The following is an 18,290-nucleotide window of genomic DNA, read 5'->3' as shown; positions in this document are numbered from 1 at the left end:
GTGCAACTCAAAGGAATGTTTCCATTTACTGAGGCCAAGAAGAGGAAGGGGTGTGTGCATCTGTATAGAAATCAAGTAGGTTTCAGATACTTTGAAGGTAGCCAGGTGGAAAATGAGTAAGGAGCTATACAGTTGAGGATAAATAGGAAGTGAGCAAATGATAATGGTTAACTTCATTCTCTTCAGCAACCAGGGCATGAAGCTCCAGTAGTTTGGTCTTACTGGACACTATTCAAATTTAATAAAGCAGACACGGTACTGAGCTAGGAGGCTCACAACAGTATGCACAATGAAAATGAATTATGTCATCAAACCATCCCCAGTACAGGAAAACTTTGAGGGTTGTTAAAATTTTAAAAATTTTATCCAGAAATAGTGTGCAATTTGGTTAGCTAACAGACAATGGGATCTAACTAAAATTCCATGTAAAACAGCAATTACTAGACATAGTGTGCCAGAATTAAAAATCATAAAAAAATTGTTCAAAATGAGGCAAGAAAGGATCAAATAGTTATAGCGTAGCAGGAAAGAGTGCAAAATTGTAATTACTGTGGAAACCTAAAGGAAACAATCTTCCTAGTCAAGAATTCTAGAGAACAGCAGTTCTGATCTTTTACAGTTCTTTCGTTAACACTCTTTTTGGGGCATTGGGGGTGCAGAGGTGGTCATGCTTTTAAATAGTTTCCAAATACCTTTACAATTTACATTACATTGGGGCTGTTGAAAGCTTTAATAGCTACTTTTGAGTATGTTCAATATATGCTAAATCCAGTGAACACTGCAAACACCCTAAACAGATTTTACCTTTTCACTCAAAAAACAAAACAAAAAAACCCCAAAAAACCAACTAAGCAATTTGAATCCCACAAAATGAGACCAGTGCTCAAATCCTTGCTCAGCTTTTCAACCAACACTTAGCTGACTTTTGTACGTGGTTACTCTTTAAATGCTACTTGGCCATTGGTTGAATTATACATACACAAAGTTAAATTTCATTTGAAGGTCACTGGGTTAGACAATTGTAGGATGTTAATATGTTAAATGTGTAAAACCACCTACATTATTTGTAATTCAAAGTGCTATAAATGTCAGATATAAGATGGAAATGTATTTGGGCATTCAACATAAGTTCTCTTATCCCTATGAAATAGCAAGAGGTGTCAAATAACTAGCTATATAGGGCTCAAGGACTGTTGCTGTGGGCTCTTAGGTCTAGGAGCAGACTTCAGAATCACCTGGATGGCTTTTTAAAATACTGGGTTTCTCAAGTTTTCTCAATCAGTAGACCTGGAGTGTGGTCTGATAATTTCCATTTTAAAGAACTTCCCAAATGATACTGATTTTTACTGGTCTTGGAACCACACTTTGAGAACCAGTCTTAATTCTTTATAGACCATAGTTTTGTATTTTAAGAGGTTCAAAATAAAGCTCACACACAGTATTAAAGTGTGGATTTCATGTTAGCTGGAATTACTGAGACCAAAGTGTCTTTAAACACAGACTTTAATGGTAACAATTCCTTTAAGCTCAATTAACCTTAGCTATTACAAGTGTTATGCAGATGTCACTATTTAAGACAATATTTAGTGACTTATACTGGTTTCCTCATAAAATAGAAGACAAATTCACTTAAAAGTGTTATCAACAATCATTTAACAGTTTTGTTATGCCAACACAAAACACGGCTAATTTGAGTCACCTCCAAAATCACTAACACAGCATGATCAGTAACCGAAGCATATTTTATCTAAGCCATTAAAAAAAAAAAAAAGTGAGTGTTTCACTACCCCTGAGACCACTAGTTAACTGTGGTTCATACTTTAAAAAATTGTGAGTACACCCACACAAAGCAAACTAACAAGCTTTTTAAAAAAATCTGGTATCACATTGCAAACTTGCCCAGGAAAAAGGAGTCACTTAAAATATAATTTACCATTAACAGGTCAGCTGGACTATAATTCTCATAGATCGAGAAACTATTAAAAATTTGACTTCACACATGAAAAGATCTAGGAAATATATAAGAACCAAAATCAGTTTTTAATCCTCTAATACGCATCCAGTCCTACACGTGGCATTAGTAATGTATATGGGGGAAAAGGGCAAATTCTTGGATTCTTTGAAGGTTTCATTGGAGATGATCTCAAGTCTAGTGTCCATACATTCAAAAATGTTGGTTTTCCAGGTACTTTACTGTTCTCTTAAACCTGGAGAAGCCTTTATGGCTTATTCCCTTAGAAGTGACATTAAGAAATGTTGTAGAAAGCATCAAATCAAAGATACAGAGAACTGGACAATCTAGTAACTATTACGACAATCAATGGTTTAAGTCATCTCTATGAATACGTAAAGGTTGTCTATGGCTTAAAAAAAAAAAGATCAACTTGAAAGTCAAATAGGAATTCAGAAGTTCTGACAAACTGTTTATTCACAGCTGGCTTTCAGTGATATGCCTACTAAAGCTATTATTTTGAGAGTATAGAATCAGAAGTAATTATTTTGAAAATAGAGCAACAGAACAGTATTTCTTACCTTATGGAGTGGTAGGCTACTAATTTCTCATTTGTAGTTTGAATTCAAAACAGATTAATAGTATGACATCTACGTTAAGGAGTAAGTTTTTAAGTAAAAGATGAAATGAAAAAAATCACTCATTGGAAAATTGTATAGCTGGGTTGATATTTCTCAATGAAATGCTTAAATTACAGAATTAACAAAGCCAGAACATCTTTGGAAGGCATGCATTTCACTTGCAGGTTAGAGAAAAACTTTAAGTCAATAAACCATGTCCAAACTACGTTATTAAAATGTTTATAAAAAAAAATCAAGCTTTAACATTTTATATCTAGCTTTCCACATCTGTGTGCAGACAAGGAGTAAGACTGCACATAACTGTAAGCAGTGCAAAGAATGTGGAAGTGGAGAAAAGTCACACATGTGCTAGAAATCAAATACAAGATTTTAAGAAAGCAATGGACAAATAAAATAACTAGGAGAAAAGTAAAACTATAGGGTCAGGATTAGGAAGTGTGAAGAATGATAATGCCCTTGTTACTACAGAAGTTAAATTAGTGGCACAGATAGCACTTGTCAAACAAAAAATAATCCAATAGCATTGACTTTTATTCATTCACGTTAAGTCACCTGAAATGATATCTGTTGCATTTAAATGCTCATTAATGTAAATGGCTGAACAAATCCATTTCAATGGATATTCAATATCCCACATAGTTAAGTCACTTCAACACAGCCTCATGACAACTCCCACACCAAAACAGTACTTTATTTTGTAAATTTTGACCCATTATTACTCCCATGTTATGGTTTTTTCAGCTGTCAAGTGTACAAGGTGAAGAAAAAAATTTAGTTAGATGGGGGTTGCACCTGGAAAATAAATTTCTTAAACTCCATATACATGTTTCAAAACTGCTGGGTCCCAAGTCCATCTATGAACTCCAGGGCTGCCAGTATCATGTGCAGCATACTAAAGCTACACTATCCGAATAGCTTATTAATTCTGCATAAATCAGGTCAATCAATGTGTCAACCTGTAACAGACTGTGCACTTTTAACTGAACATGGCAAAATATTCACTCTTTTGAACTTTACATCATCATTTGATGTCAAACAATGAAGCAAATCCCAACAGTATATACAAAAACAGCTTTGCATTTACAAAAGATTGTTTCCCATACTGATTAATTCAGGCAGCTAACTCATTGGTTTATGCAACTTTATTGAAGAAAAATAAATCAATTACTAGCAGAGCTATTAGTTGATCACTCATCCATTGACAACTTGCATCATTTATTCAGTGCTATATTAAACAGTGTATTGGAAGATAGATTAACTAATAGCTCCAAGCCTCCTAACAATTTAAATGAGAATTACAAAATGTTTGAGACCCTATTTTGGAATACAAAGGGTGTTTGACTTCCAATTTCCATTCTCTGTAGAACAAGAACAGGTCATTCCTTTATTGACATGCATAAAATACATCACATTTTCTGTTCTGCTGATGCTATAAATTCAATACCAATTCTCCAGCCACATCAGTTATGAGCATAAAGTATATCATGTAACCTCAAATCTCTAACAGTGGAAGGCTTAAAAAAAAAGACTGGATGCTAGAATAATGCTGCTTCCTTTGATGTGACAACTGAGCATCCATCTCCCTCCCCCTCAGATGATTTCTTCAGCATGTTAGAGCAGTGAGGAATGGTTTTAGTCTCATACAAGTTAGAGTGAAGACATTGGCCACATAATACACATGCTCCATTTTTTAAAAAATTCTGAATCTTGGGCAACTGTTCTCTTGTAACTACTTTACAGTTTCTAAAAGCAGTTATTGTCCAAAGCTGGAAGAACTTAAGTCTTCTCAGATGAGCATGTGAATGAATGGAGGGAGGTAAACAAAAAATAAAATTAAAAAAGATGAGGTCTGATAGGGGAGCAGCCGGATAAGAAAATCAAAAAAGGAACAGTAATTTAAAGTTTATTCCAGCTATAATGCAGGTTATTCTGACTTTAAGGTAGCATCACATGGCATACTTCTGAGTCCATTCCCGAGATATTCTGTTGTACCTGTAAATAAAGAAGATGTTATTTAAAAAGTTAAAGAATTCTTAATACTCAAAAGAAAGATTTCTATTTTACCTCCAGACTCATCATGGACTCATCTCCCATGGTTATGATTAGAATTAAGCCAACAGGGAGAAAAAGCACTGGTACTCAAAGCAATGTGGGAAATGGAAACCTTATGCTTCCAATACAGTGTTCCAATACACTGAAAGTATTTTAATAAACACAAGAAGGTGGCACCGAGACTGGGGAGACTAGCAAAAATCAAAGACCTTTTCTCTCCCCTACCAGAGAGTTAAATTTTCTATTAGAACTTCTGTAATTAGTATCCATTCCAACAAATTTTAACATTAAAAAAATATTTTACAGTTCATAAAGGACTTATGTCAGAGTACAACACAGATTCTAACATCTAAAGAAATTTCCATCAAAGCCAAAATCAAATCTGAATCCTAGACCTTGAGAAATTACTAGAGCTTAGCTAATACCAGAAAATACCTTTGAGATTTAAGCACAGGTAGAAGATTAGACACTGGGGAGGGTGAAAAAAGCAATTTTCAAGAGGAAGGTGGGTGGGACTGGTATGTATGTGTTAATTAGAACACTTATGTGTTACTTTTAGAAAGGGTGGTGATTGGAGCTAACAACAAGCCCCACTTGAGACCTAAGAAATGGGAATCTCTACTAGGAGTACAACTTGGGGGCATCTGTTTAAAAGATCAACAGATAATTCACACACAAGCAAGGTTATTTATTACTGAGGAACATCACTAATATTCACAAATGCTATCAATTTCTCCCGGTATTACACCCATGCCATAGGCTACTTACCAAAAATTATACTGATAACTTTAAGAAATGAATATACCTCAAAGGGCACAAGAGAACTTTTAGATTTGTATTTCCAGTTTATACTCTGTAAAATATTAACTAGCTTCATTTCAAACCAAGAACTAAATATGGTTCAACCATTTTTTCTAAACTTTGGCATATAGAAGTTTTCTACCATTCATGGTTACCTCATTTAAGGACACCCTCTCAAAAAGCCAGCACTTTAAAACAAAGGTTTCATTTAGCATACAAGGAGCCACAAAGTATAGCTGATATTAATGCATGCTTGTCAGTAATGAACGTTTAGATGCTTAGAGGCTTTATTAAAAGTGTTTTCCCCTTACATTATTATTTCTTGGCCAGATTTGAATTAAATCACCACATTTCATATAGTACTGGTATAAAGGTTAAAATCTACCAAATTTAAAATGTAAATACCATGGTAGTTTGAAAAAAATTCTACTTAAATTTTTAATTTCTTACTAGTGCTACATGTAACTGTTGTGCCATGCAAAAATACTCTCAAGCAATAATGACTACTGGGTATACTTTCACGCTAAACAGAGATCAAGCAGTTAACTGTACAGTTTCAAAAACCTGTCACATGTTACCTTTTGTTAATACAGTGCCTTAAAACATGCAGCACTCAAGTGCTGGCAGTACCATGAATAAGCGCACCATAGAGTGCAGATCCTCTTACCCTACAACATAGCGTATTTCTCTGTCCACTCTCTTGCTAACCTATTGTACCTAATTGAACAAGTATACTTAGCATTAATTATAACATACAACAAAGTTATAATGGTGAAGTTGTACATAAAGATAATTCAAGTATTTGAGAAATTTAGACCAAATTTTTGTAACAGTACCAGTATTTGTTTCAAAAACATAATTGGGGTAAAGAAAACTTTGCTTTCTTCCCAAAACCTTAGTGACAAAGCATTTGAACATATTAGAAAAATAGAACATTTTAGAGGGGCTCTTCACTGTCACATAAACTGAACACTATTAAAAAAAAAAAAATCCCATTTCAAAAACTACCTTTCTGTACATTTTAACTATTATCTTACCAGAAATAAATCATCAAGTCTTCTTGGCATTTCCACAACATAAAACAGAGTGTAAGCCTAACTCATTAAGATAAATCACTCTTTGGAATACTTCCTTAAACCACTATACTTACTTATCTCTGTCTGTTTTATAGATCCGTGCAATCTCTGGCACTAGGGGGTCATCTGGGTTTGGATCACATAGCAGTGAACAAATGGATAAAAGAACTGCAAATAAAAACAAAAAAAGAAAAAGAAAAAGAAAGAAAAGTCTGTTACCCAGCACTGGGAATTTGGATAAATAAAAGTATATTTAAAAACATGTATTAAAAACCTCAATCCTCAAAAGATTTTTAGTTTGTACCTTAATGTCACTGAAACAAGTCCGTATAGATTTTGCTTCATAGAAGACAAACTCCTAGTAAATAAGGAATGCTAGAAATAGAGCTTTGTTGGGATCATAGTTTAGTACTGACTTACTATAAAAAAAAAAAACAAAACTGCCCAACTCAGGAGTTCTGAGATATCCAAATGAATCTAATATCATCTTTAAAAAGTGGCATTAGAATTTAACTGGAGTTTCTTGGTACTTTGCGGGGGGGGATCCAGCAAAGAATATGCAGAGAACACCTGTGCAGTATTATCCTCAGCTGTTAGGTATGATGAAAAAATCCATTCTTGGGGAGCCAGCTGGCTCAGTCAGGAAAGTGTGTGACTCCTGATCTTGGGGGTTGTGGGTTCAAGCCCCATGTTGAGAGTAGCAATTACTTAAATAAATATTTACAAAGAAAAATCCATTCTCTGCCCTGCCCTCGGGTGAGTTTCACAAAACTCCAACTGCTCTGTGTTTTGTCTCCTTGAATTTATAAACTAGTAGTACTGGTTAAATAATGTGGAGATCTAGCTCTATTACTAAGTGAGCCTTCTCAACTCTAGTTCTTACCCTGACCTGTTCAGTGTATGAATTTGGAAGATACCAAACATCACAGAACATGTATCTAATTCATTTTGTATGCATGTGAATGTGCCAGACACTGGAAAGTGTTATAAAATTTTAACATACAAAAGCTTCAAGGGATTATTAAAATCTTCAAAGATAACATTACCACAAAAGATAGTACTAATGTAATATATTACAGCAAATATAATTTTAAACCCAAAAGGCAGGAGGGCACATATAAAAACTCAACCCACATTTACAGAAACACAGTGTTGAGTTTTATTCCCAACAGTGATAAACTTGGAACCTAGTACAAGATATTCTTGGTACTGTATCTGTATAGTATCTGTACTGTGTCTGGTGTTAAGAGCTTGATTTGCAAGGGAACTGGAATGTATCCCAAGAAGGTGAAAAACATCTAAAATTATGTCACACTTGAAGTTACAGCAGCATTCACCAAAACTGATTTTTTTTTCGTCTGTAAAAGACTGGTTTCAAATTCATTGTACAAACATGTATCTGAAACACTGTCTTAATTAACAACGTTAAAAAGCCTCATTTTTTGTACCTGAGGAATGCTACATCAACACCAAAAACCAAAATTTACTGGAAGGCAAACTTCCTTCCCATTATGTAGTTTTGTGGTAGGTCATTTTTTTGTTGGCAGGGGGAGTGACAAAAGCCACCATAGATAGTCATTCAAAATGGAGAAAGAAGGAGGCATATCCCATCTCTATCTGGGATATTCATGTGGACACTGACAACCTATTAGAGATACCCCATAATTGACCCTTATGAAAAGTAGAAGACCAAAATTAATCTAGAGACATTTCCAAGACTATAGTAATTTTAGCCTATTACTAGGTAGGACCGACCTATTAAACACAACACCTAAATTATTTTAAAAGGAAAAAAAACTGTAATAAGCACAAGAAAGCAAAATCAGAATCTTTCTATAATGGAAACCAAGATTTAAAAGCTCCATTAAACTTTAGATCTACCATTTTATAAAACGCAGAAGCGAGCTGAGATGTGAGTGGTCTAGGGTCGAAAAATACTACAGAAATCTATTTAAGAAACTTTATTATCTACAAAAATAATGCCTATACACCTTAATTTGACTTTTTCCCACAAAATCTTTCATCAATACCGCTAAAAGCACAAAATAAAAACTTTTTCCCTTCCCCACTTCTTACCAAAACATTGGCATAATATGGAAGTAGGCCCCCAAATGAAACTCCTTTATTTTTTTTTAAAGATTTTATTCATATCTGACAGCAAGTGAGCACAAGCACACAAGCAGGGGGAGCAGCAGAGGGAGAGAGAGAAGCAGGCTCTCCACTGAGCAAGGAGCCCAATGGGGGGGTCGATTCCAGGACCCCGGGACCATAACCCGAGCCCAAGGCAGACACCCAACTGACTGAGCCACCTAGGCACCCCAATGAAACTCCTTTAATTAGAAAATCAGAGTAGCTCAAGACACTTTCTCTAAAAGTACTTTACCTTTAGAAATAGTTAAAGCAGGAGACCACTGTGATCTTAGAATATCGAGACAAATGCTGCCGTTACTGTTAATATTTGGATGATAAATTCTTGTTGTAAATGCAACCTAAAATAAATAAATAAAAACTTTTAGGTATTTTTCCCAGTAAAAATAAGCATCCTAATCTGAAACAGAAGACTTTTAATCAAGGCTTACAATACTGTGTGTCATACACACACACTCTCTCTCTCAACAAATGGCTGAAACCTATTTATACACATAAAAGGACTAAAAAATTACAGAAAATGGTTTGTATATTCTGATCAACATCTTTCAAGGGCTCCCCCTCTTTAATTAAAATGGAAAATGTAACCTTGGGGCAAAAATTTTACTATCAATGATATGATGGGATATTCTGAAGGTTAACTTTGGCTCTACCACGTCATGAGTATCAAAAAGAGCACTGAATGGTAATCGACATTCATTAAAAAAAATAAAGGAACTTCAGAATGTAAACCAAATTTACAGACCAGCTCATTTAAGGTATCAAGTTACAAAGGTATGTGTTTTAGTCTGCACTTCCACTGTACGTAAAATACAAATTTGAATGATCAACAAAGTGTTTCATCTAAAGTAACTATTATACTACACCTGTAACAGGACTGCAAAGATGGCTGAAGTGCCAATGTTCTGTTCTTTTCTACTGTTATTCATATAGGTTGGCTTTATGTTAATTGCTATGAAGAGTCAAGGACCCAATGCTTTTAATAACTGTAAACCAGTCACCTCAGTGCATTAAGCAACTCTTAAGTTTTGACAGATTTATTGTCATATATGCAAACACAAACCCCTGAAAGACAGCCCACGTGAACCCCAACAAACATAGCATAGGCTGCAACAATATAGGCAAATGCACAGAAAGCTAAATACTTGAAGCCCACTATTACAAAGGTTAATACTACACATCTGTATGAGCATAATAAACGGTGTAAAAAGCTTCCACATAATGTATCAGAGTGTTGCAACATTAAGGATAAGTCAGATCTTATCTCCATTTACAAAGTCCAAATTCAAGTCTAACTGCTCTCTCAACTAAAGGTTAAAAGTCAGCAAACATTCTGTATTGGTGACTCAATACATATATATTTAGCCTTAATTATTTTATTCATAATATGTGTACACCCCAATTTAGCCTTACTTATGCAGAACCTCGATTTCTAAGGATATTCTACTCCTCTGAAATAACGCACAGATCTTATACACTAATCGATTTTGGCAGTAAATACTTGCCTTAGGTGGTTTGAAGGGGTAGTCTGTAGGAAAATGAATTGTCAAAAAGAATACACCACCTTGATATGGGCTGTCATTCTGTGAAAAGAAAAATTTGCTTAACTCTGATATTTAAAGTATTACTGTTAAATAATCCATGTAACATTTCTATTTTCTAAGCATATCTTTAACATGAACCAAGATTACCTGTTTACGCTGCAATGAAGAGTCAAAATTATTCCACAGTTCAGTTCTTATTACTGAAAACTACACAATCAAAATTTACTACAGAACAATGAACCCTTATCTACTTAGATCCCATTTTATGTAAGTCACCAAAGAACTGAAAAAAATTTACCAGAAACCAAATGTTCTAGATCCTGATTTTTCACAAAGTTTACTTAGCAATAAAGTCTATATACAGTATTATATATCAAACCTGAATTTGAAAATAAGGTCTTATATTTATTTTTTCTAATGCTAGCCATATACACACATATGGGCTTTGTATCTCAACACACCACTCTGGTCACTTTGGCAAACCAGAATGTTGGCTACTGCAGGTTAACCTGTAACTACCTTCAACAGGAGAAGCAAAACAAAAACAAAATAGGTTTTTTAACATAAGTTTAATTCCCAATTGGCTCCTCAAAATTTTCATTTTTTAAAATGTTTATTTAAGTAATCTCTACACCCAACATGGCACTCAAACTCTCGATCCTGAGATCAAGAGTCACATGCTCTTCCAAATGAATCAGCCAGGTACCCTTCAAAATTCTCATTTAAAACCATGAAGGTTTTTTTTTTTTTAAATTTGAGAGAGAGTACGTGCACCTCTGTGCACGAGCGCGGGAGGGAGGGGCAGAGAATCTTAAGCAGACTCTGCTGAGCGTGGAGCCTGACTTGGGGCTTGATCCCAAAACCCTGAGATCACTATCTGAGCTGAAACCGAGAGCTGGACACTCAACCGACTGTGTCACCCAGATGCCCCCAAAACCATGGAGGATTTTTTCCAAGAGCACACTGAATTCTCCACAGCAAATCAATACACAGGATTACTAGATTTGGAAAACACTGTGGAACATTTGCTCTTCCACTTCAACAGAAAACAAATTTTCAAAGCTATAACATCACTCTTCTAACTTTGTTGTTTTGCTTATTATAATCTGAGTAGGAAGAACTCTCTTAATAAATATTATACAATGTTAGTATAACATTTGGGAAACACTACTTGCTAGAATTTTACATTTAATTTAACCAATACCAGGAAAAAGTTATCATTGTGTTCCCATTTTATGGATAAATAAAAATGGGACTTGAAGAAATAATTTAGGTGTACAAGTGGTGTTAAGAACCGAGATTGAAACCCAGGTCTTATGAAGATCACAGGTCAACATGGATCAGAGAGTGATGACAAAAGACAGTGACCTCATTAAAAACTTCATGGTAAAAGCTGAAAACATGAAAACTGCTTCTGAATATGTAAAGAAGCCACCTGGTGAGGTCTTTGAAAATTTATAGTAACCAGTTATTACCAACATCCATTCCTCTCCATTAGAGGGAGTATGTACACAGTGCTAATATTAAGGCTTTTAATATGCCCATTCTGGATGTCAGTAAAGTAAAAACTTTTCCAGATCTGACACTTTAATACAGCTCATTTAATTCCCAGCCCTCCATGAAATAGTTAAGCAATAGCTGAATTAATCTAACTCAGTTCTTGGGATGCCTGGGTGGCTCAGTCTGTTAAGCATCTGCCTTTGGCTCAGGTCATGATCCTGGAGTCCTGGGATTGTGCCCCATGTCAGGCTCCCTGTTCATTGGAGCGCCTGCTTCTCCCTCTGCCCCTTATCACCCTGCTCGTGCTCACTCTAATAGATAAATAAAATCTTAAAAAAAAAAAAAATCTAACTGTTCTATAGATCAGGTATAAGGGACACAGAAAACCATTTATCTTAATGGGCTAACGTTTTGGTGAAGAGACATGCAATGAAATGTTGCAAATATGAAAAATGAACAGGGCATACCTGCAACTTGAAGGAAAAATGTCAATTTACTGATGAAGAATGAAGTTCAAAGAAACATACAACTAGTATAATGAAAGAGCTACAATTGGAGTCATTACTCCAAAGTCCTTTTCATATTGCCTACAAAATTTTAATTCAAAAAACTAAGATTGCAAAGCAGCATATAAACAGCATAGGAAAAAAATATCAAAGCACAGAATTTGATCGGAATTTATTAAATAACACACCTTTGTTAACAGCTACATTAACTGGGAATAGCTGTTTCAAATGGCATACTTTTACAAAATAGACTAATGCGGAAAATGTTTATACAGTGTATAATGAACCATTTACGGTACTCCTGAACAGAAGTTTTTATAAAACCAAATTACCAAAGTTCTAAGTTTTCATTCCAAGTTTCATACAATCACAAGTGCTGTATCTGACTGCTTCTGAGTAAAGGCAATCTAATGATAAGATTTAGGCAAAGCCAAATTTCATTTCACTTACTCAAAAAAAAAAAAAAAAGAATTTAGGGATGAAAATATTTCAGTGCTACAATTAAACACTACAGTTCCATCAACTCAAAGAGGAAAAACTGGTAAAACGACCACAAGATCCAGAGGTAACCAAACCAAAATATGCTATCTAAAAAACTGAAGCTCTGTATCAAATTTACTATAAACTGAAAGCAAACAGAAAATAACAAGAGAAAAACAATGAATACTTTGATCAGTAAACTGACTCAAGACTTAGAAATCCAGAATTTATCGTGGATCTCTTTAGACACATTCTACACCCTGGTTTTAACTCCAATCAGTGCAAGTCACTTCTCAGTGTCTGTACTCTAGGGCAACCATAAAGTGTTGGTATTCCCCCAGATCTATCTTCTGCTTCTATCTCCTGACCCATACTTATTTTGGTAACTCTTGAATTTTTCTCTAGTATAGTTATTAATTCCAGGACATGTATATTCAAATGCCTGTAAATATTTATCTTTGGATGTCTCATGTATCCAAAAACTCAAACCACAAACCAGGAACTCGTAACTGATCAAAGTAGTTATTAAAGGTCCTTAAAATCTCTTATACTAGCTTCTTCTCCTTTATGCCAACTGCCACTACCCCCTTCGTTCACAATCTTACCATCTTTTGTTTATATTATGGCAATGGCTTACTTCTGGTATTCCTCCCTGCCTTCACTGGTTTTTCTTCTAATTTATCCCTTACCCTAACGCTGAAGTTGTCCTAAAACACAAGTTACATCTCTGCTTGAAATCTAGCACAGCTTTCAAGATAAAGTGCAAATTCCTAAGCACACAAGGTGCTTTATATGATCTCCTTCCCACCAATATAGCTGGTCTCATCTTCCACCTCTTCTCCTGAATATGCTCTCCTTACTGCACTTAAAATATTTCACATCTCCTTTTTCTCCGGTTATTTATTTCTTCCACTTGAAATATTCTTATCTGTATCTTTACCTTCTTCATCTCTAGGACCATACCTACACTATAGGGCCCATCTCAAACTTAAATGTCCTTAAAAAGATAATACAGCTTTCCCTTTGTTCAGTTCAATATGCTTGCTGCCCTTCTTTTATACCTTTCTATACAACACAATTACCCAACATACTTATATAACTTACTTATATTTTCCTCTTCCTCTAGACTACAAAGTTCCTTAAAAAGGTACCGAAGGGAAGAGTTTTCATGCATCATTAGCCTTTGCAGGAACTGACATTAATACACTTAAAATAAGTTGACAAATAACCCCTATGGACCAATAAGACAATACCTATGAACCAATTATTTGACCAGATGGTTTCTGCAGCTGATTCTGCTCAGGCTGCCAAAGGTTATGTTATATTACCCAAAAATGGTACTTTTTTCCATGGCTGTATCAGAGATTAGATGGAAGTCAGTGTGGTTCTCCAAATAACTTCAAAATATCTTTCTGCCAGCTCCATTTCCAATTAAAGGAAAATCAAGCATATAAATATCAAATAAGGAGTTAATTTCTCCTAACTGCATCAATTGTTAATGGGAACTGCCCTTAATACAAAAAAACAGAAACATAAAATCCACCAAAGTTTAAAAACCACACAGCCAGTTTTTATTAGTATTTGTACTTCCAAAGTATCCTACCTTCAGAAAGAATAAGCCAGTTCAAACAGTTATTAGGAAGAAGCATTTTACCTCATAAATTTAATGATCAAGAACATTTCCAGACTACAGAATGGTAAAATTCAACTCTGTATTAACTCTGTATTAAAACTTAAATTAGAGGCTCCATTCCTTAGTCAGGAACGTATAGTTAAAGTGGCACTGCCAATCACTTTTACTGACCTAAGAAGTACTCCAAAGCAAAAGTACTTTTGTCACCATTTATTCTTTCAGCAAATCTGCAAATATATGGATTATTGTACCACCAATGGCCCTATGTTTTAGCTCAATCTGCATATCACATATTAACAAAATTAAGCAATTATTTATCTAATCGAACTGTGATGTTTTATCACAAAAATGCAATCAAAAGCCAAAATAAGAATGAGTTATTTCATTGATGACTCTACAAGTAAAAGTGACTATTAGCTATTAGAAAACTGCCATCTAAACAAGTGCTTACTTAAATATAGTTTTTGCTTTTATTAATCAGGGAATATTAAAATAGTTCTGATAATCAAGTATTTGTTTTTAAAAGCAGAACTGTCATTCACATACATTAAAAGGCTGCTGAAAAAAATTTACAGAGAATACCCATAATCTGAAATAGGTATAAAACAAGTGAAAAATGTTTTTTGAAGATAAAAGCAAATCAAGTGAACAGCTACAAAAAGGTCAGGCTAAGCAATCTTCTTTTATTCTCTGAAAAATTACTAGTATAAACTACTCACACTTCACTTTCATTTACTCTTAAGTATATTCCTTACCTTTTGGAAAGACAGTTCAACAAACAGTGAGTGAAGCCTCAAAGTCCAGGAGAAAAACACAGTGGTTGCAAAGAGCTGGTTTATTATGCACACCATCCAATTAGAAGTCTTGATTACCAACTCTTTATAGTGCTTTATTAATACGGACAACTAATTTTTATAAGGAGGTCATCTTAAAAGCATCATCTGGATCAAAGATGAGCTTTTATTTGGCAGAAATGTTAAGGTATTTTATTGAGTACTCTGCTTTGACAATTGGTGATCTATAATGAAAAAATTCTAGAAATTACAAATGCAAGTGCCTACAGAATCGAGGTAGGCAAAATCAAGTGGACAGGAATAGTGTGAGACACAAACTCCATATAAAAAAGGGAGGTAGCTGCTACTCCATCTCAAGCCATTACTGCTGTGGAATGAAGGTCTAGTCTGGTTTTTTTATGCAGATTGTCAACTTTTAAAATGTTTTGTGGACTAAACTGGGTAAAAGTCACACTAAATTAACTATGTGCATTTAAAATAAATAAATCACAATTTTGTTACCAAATAAAAGGAAGCATTTTTAAAGCAAAATAAAAGTTACAATAATAAAAACAGTCCTTGTAATTGGAAGTGAACAATTCTTACTTTGAATAGTTTCTTAAATTAGGATAATAAAGACATTTCAAATTAAGAAGCTAAATATCCCCCCACCATCACCAAGTTTAAGTTGATTCACAATCACCTTACCATTAGGCCCTAACATTTTATAACTACTCTTAGCTCAATCATCCCTGCTATGTTTTTCCATAGAATTTCTCCCACTAAGCACTTTATTTACATATCCCAACTTATCACACTTGTTTTAATTACCTGTCTCTCCCAGACTGTCAGTTCCCCAAAGAATGAGGGGGACCATGTCTATTCTTAATGGCTGGCACATAGTGGGGAATCACATTGATTGAGATATTAAAAAAAAGATTACAATTATCAAAATCAGAACTATGGAATAAAAACTTACTAACTTTTCCATGAACCTTTCTCCTTTTAGAATGTCAGACATCTAGCTATTGACTGTTATCTCACCAAGTACATTACTAACATTTATGTTCAGATTAAACCACCAAAGGGGGGGTGCAGATTAAGACATACATGTAACTTAGAATAGAAATCCTCAAGTGCCTTCCAAATCAAAAAAATATTAAGTATTGTGCAAGATACAGTCTTACCCAGGTTGTTTTATTGCGCTCTAATTCTGTGAAATTCTTAGATGGTATCCATAATTCTGAATATTCAATTATCCAGCATATACAGTTTCTTATCTACCCAGGATAGAAAGGAATTTTGCTGTATTCAAAATATCACTTTCTACCTAAAAATATTCAAATTTTGTAAAAAACTAAGGTTCTATAAAGAATCAAACAATACAACAAAAACTTAGACTTTTGACAGCAACAGGAGTAAGATCTTTGAGTAACACCATGGTAGAGCCAGTAAATTAATTGGCTCTGCATGTAAAGGGAAGCTCTGTGACAATGCTTTACACTACTATGAAAGACAACAAGGATAAAGTGGAAAAATATTTGATAGGTCAGAGATCCTATATTCTAGGACAGACACACAGCACATATAACAATGACTAATTCATTAAACTGTTATGTCTTTCAAAAACAGTACAACCATGGCAATTCCAAAACAATACTACAATGTAATAAAATAAATGTAAGACTAAGTTAAATTCAACTAGGTCAACGCTGAATTTTTAATTAAGAGCAAAATGTTTTAATTCTTAATACTTACAGGTCCCATAATTGTGGCTTGCCAATGAAACACTACGGAAAAACAAAAAAAAAAACTGTTGTTATCTAAAAATGCACAAGCTCTTTTGAAATTAGCCATTAAAAGCAACTTAAGAGTTACTTACTATCATCCCCAACTGGACCTGCAGAACATTGTGCTGGAGGGTCACGGGCCAAATCGCTAAGTTCCTACACCAAAACAGAAAATGATGGGTTGGTCATGTAACCATAATAAAAAAACACAAGCAAGGAAACAAAGTCAACTGTTTATTTTCACACCATTCTTTAAGGAACATACAATCACAGTTCACAATACATTATAGTAAAAGAGAGAAAGCATAAGTGGCCATAGTCTAGATCCAGGGACATAGTAGCCATAGATAGGAAAATTTGTTACAACAACAAAAACTATCCAAACCAAAAAAGTTCTTATCAGATACTTTCATGGCTTGAGAAGTTAGACAGAGCAGTTCTCAATATTCATGCTGTTTGCTGAACTTTCTGGACATCTCAGAGGCCCCCGTTTCTACTATCTTAAATCCTGTTATTTCTGAACCACACTAGCCACAGACCTCATTTTCCACTTGCAAAATCTCTCATGGGGCTAGGTAGGTATCCTTTTTGATTTGATCTTTTTCCTGCAACTCAACCATGTCTTTCATACAATGTTGAGTAAGATTACAACTGTGGAAGAACCTGAAGTTTGCTCATAGTAAAACATGCAGTTTTCCAAAATTCTACCTGACTTTGTATTTAACAAATATGTACTTAGCTCTTCCATGGCTTGAACGTAACAAATACGGATAATGTAGTAAGAAAATACAGTTGTTTCTTTACTGTTTTTATTTAAGATGATATAACTTTACCTATATATACCTATAAATAAATCTCTATAGGGATTTATAGACCCATGAGGTAATAGTGGGCTTCAAGAAAAAGGGAATACACAATACTGCAGGAAGATAACTACAGCAAATATTTGCCTCTATGATATGGTCAAAATGCACTTTAGGAAACAGACAATTGTTCAGGAGTCATCAATATAGGTTCATCCCATTAATCATGTCACAAAATATCAGAACATTATGTTGTATATCTAAAACTAAAAACGTTACAGATCAATTGTATTTCAATAAACCTGGGATGGGGGGGCTGCTCTAATACACTCTGCTAACTTGCTTCTGAAACTCACACCACCTCTGCTTTTAAGATTATCAGAACAGCCAGAGATCCCGGGATTCACAATCTTAGGATAATGGAAGATCAGATCATTTTTGCTTGCCTTTGTAAATATACCTTCGTATGTTCAGCATATTTAAAAACGGGAGAAAATTCATTCCAACCACTTTTGATCCTGATCAGTAGGAATTACAGAAACTCTTAACTGGAAGTTAAACAAATGGTTAAAAGAAACTATGGCTTTAGCTT

The 18,290-nt window shown here is 34.5% G+C and overlaps 1 protein-coding gene across 7 annotated transcripts in view; it reads right to left on the bottom strand.

The window, feature by feature from the left end:
- Positions 1-3,102: 3,102 nt before the first annotated feature.
- Positions 3,103-18,290, bottom strand: part of UBE2D3 (ubiquitin conjugating enzyme E2 D3) — a 28,615-nt gene continuing 13,427 nt past the window's right edge. For 4 of the 7 annotated variants that reach the window (XM_034671439.1, XM_034671437.1, XM_034671436.1 and 1 more), the window contains exons 3-9: positions 16,988-17,051; positions 16,864-16,895; positions 16,293-16,385; positions 10,175-10,252; positions 8,905-9,010; positions 6,596-6,689; positions 3,106-4,584 (exon numbers count right to left, since the gene is read on the bottom strand). In XM_034671439.1, coding sequence (XP_034527330.1) covers positions 4,539-4,584; positions 6,596-6,689; positions 8,905-9,010; positions 10,175-10,252; positions 16,293-16,385; positions 16,864-16,895; positions 16,988-17,051 — 513 coding nt within the window. In that variant the 3' untranslated portion in view covers positions 3,106-4,538. Of the gene's footprint in view, positions 4,585-6,595; positions 6,690-8,904; positions 9,011-10,174; positions 10,253-16,292; positions 16,386-16,863; positions 16,919-16,987; positions 17,052-18,290 lie in introns of all 7 variants that reach the window. The other 3 variants (XM_034671438.1, XM_034671441.1, XM_002916491.4) reach the window with 3 other exon arrangements.

Source organism: Ailuropoda melanoleuca, chromosome 11, assembly GCF_002007445.2.
Source record: "Ailuropoda melanoleuca isolate Jingjing chromosome 11, ASM200744v2, whole genome shotgun sequence".
Taxonomy (NCBI): domain Eukaryota; kingdom Metazoa; phylum Chordata; class Mammalia; order Carnivora; family Ursidae; genus Ailuropoda; species Ailuropoda melanoleuca.
This window is presented reverse-complemented; position numbering and strand designations above follow the sequence as displayed.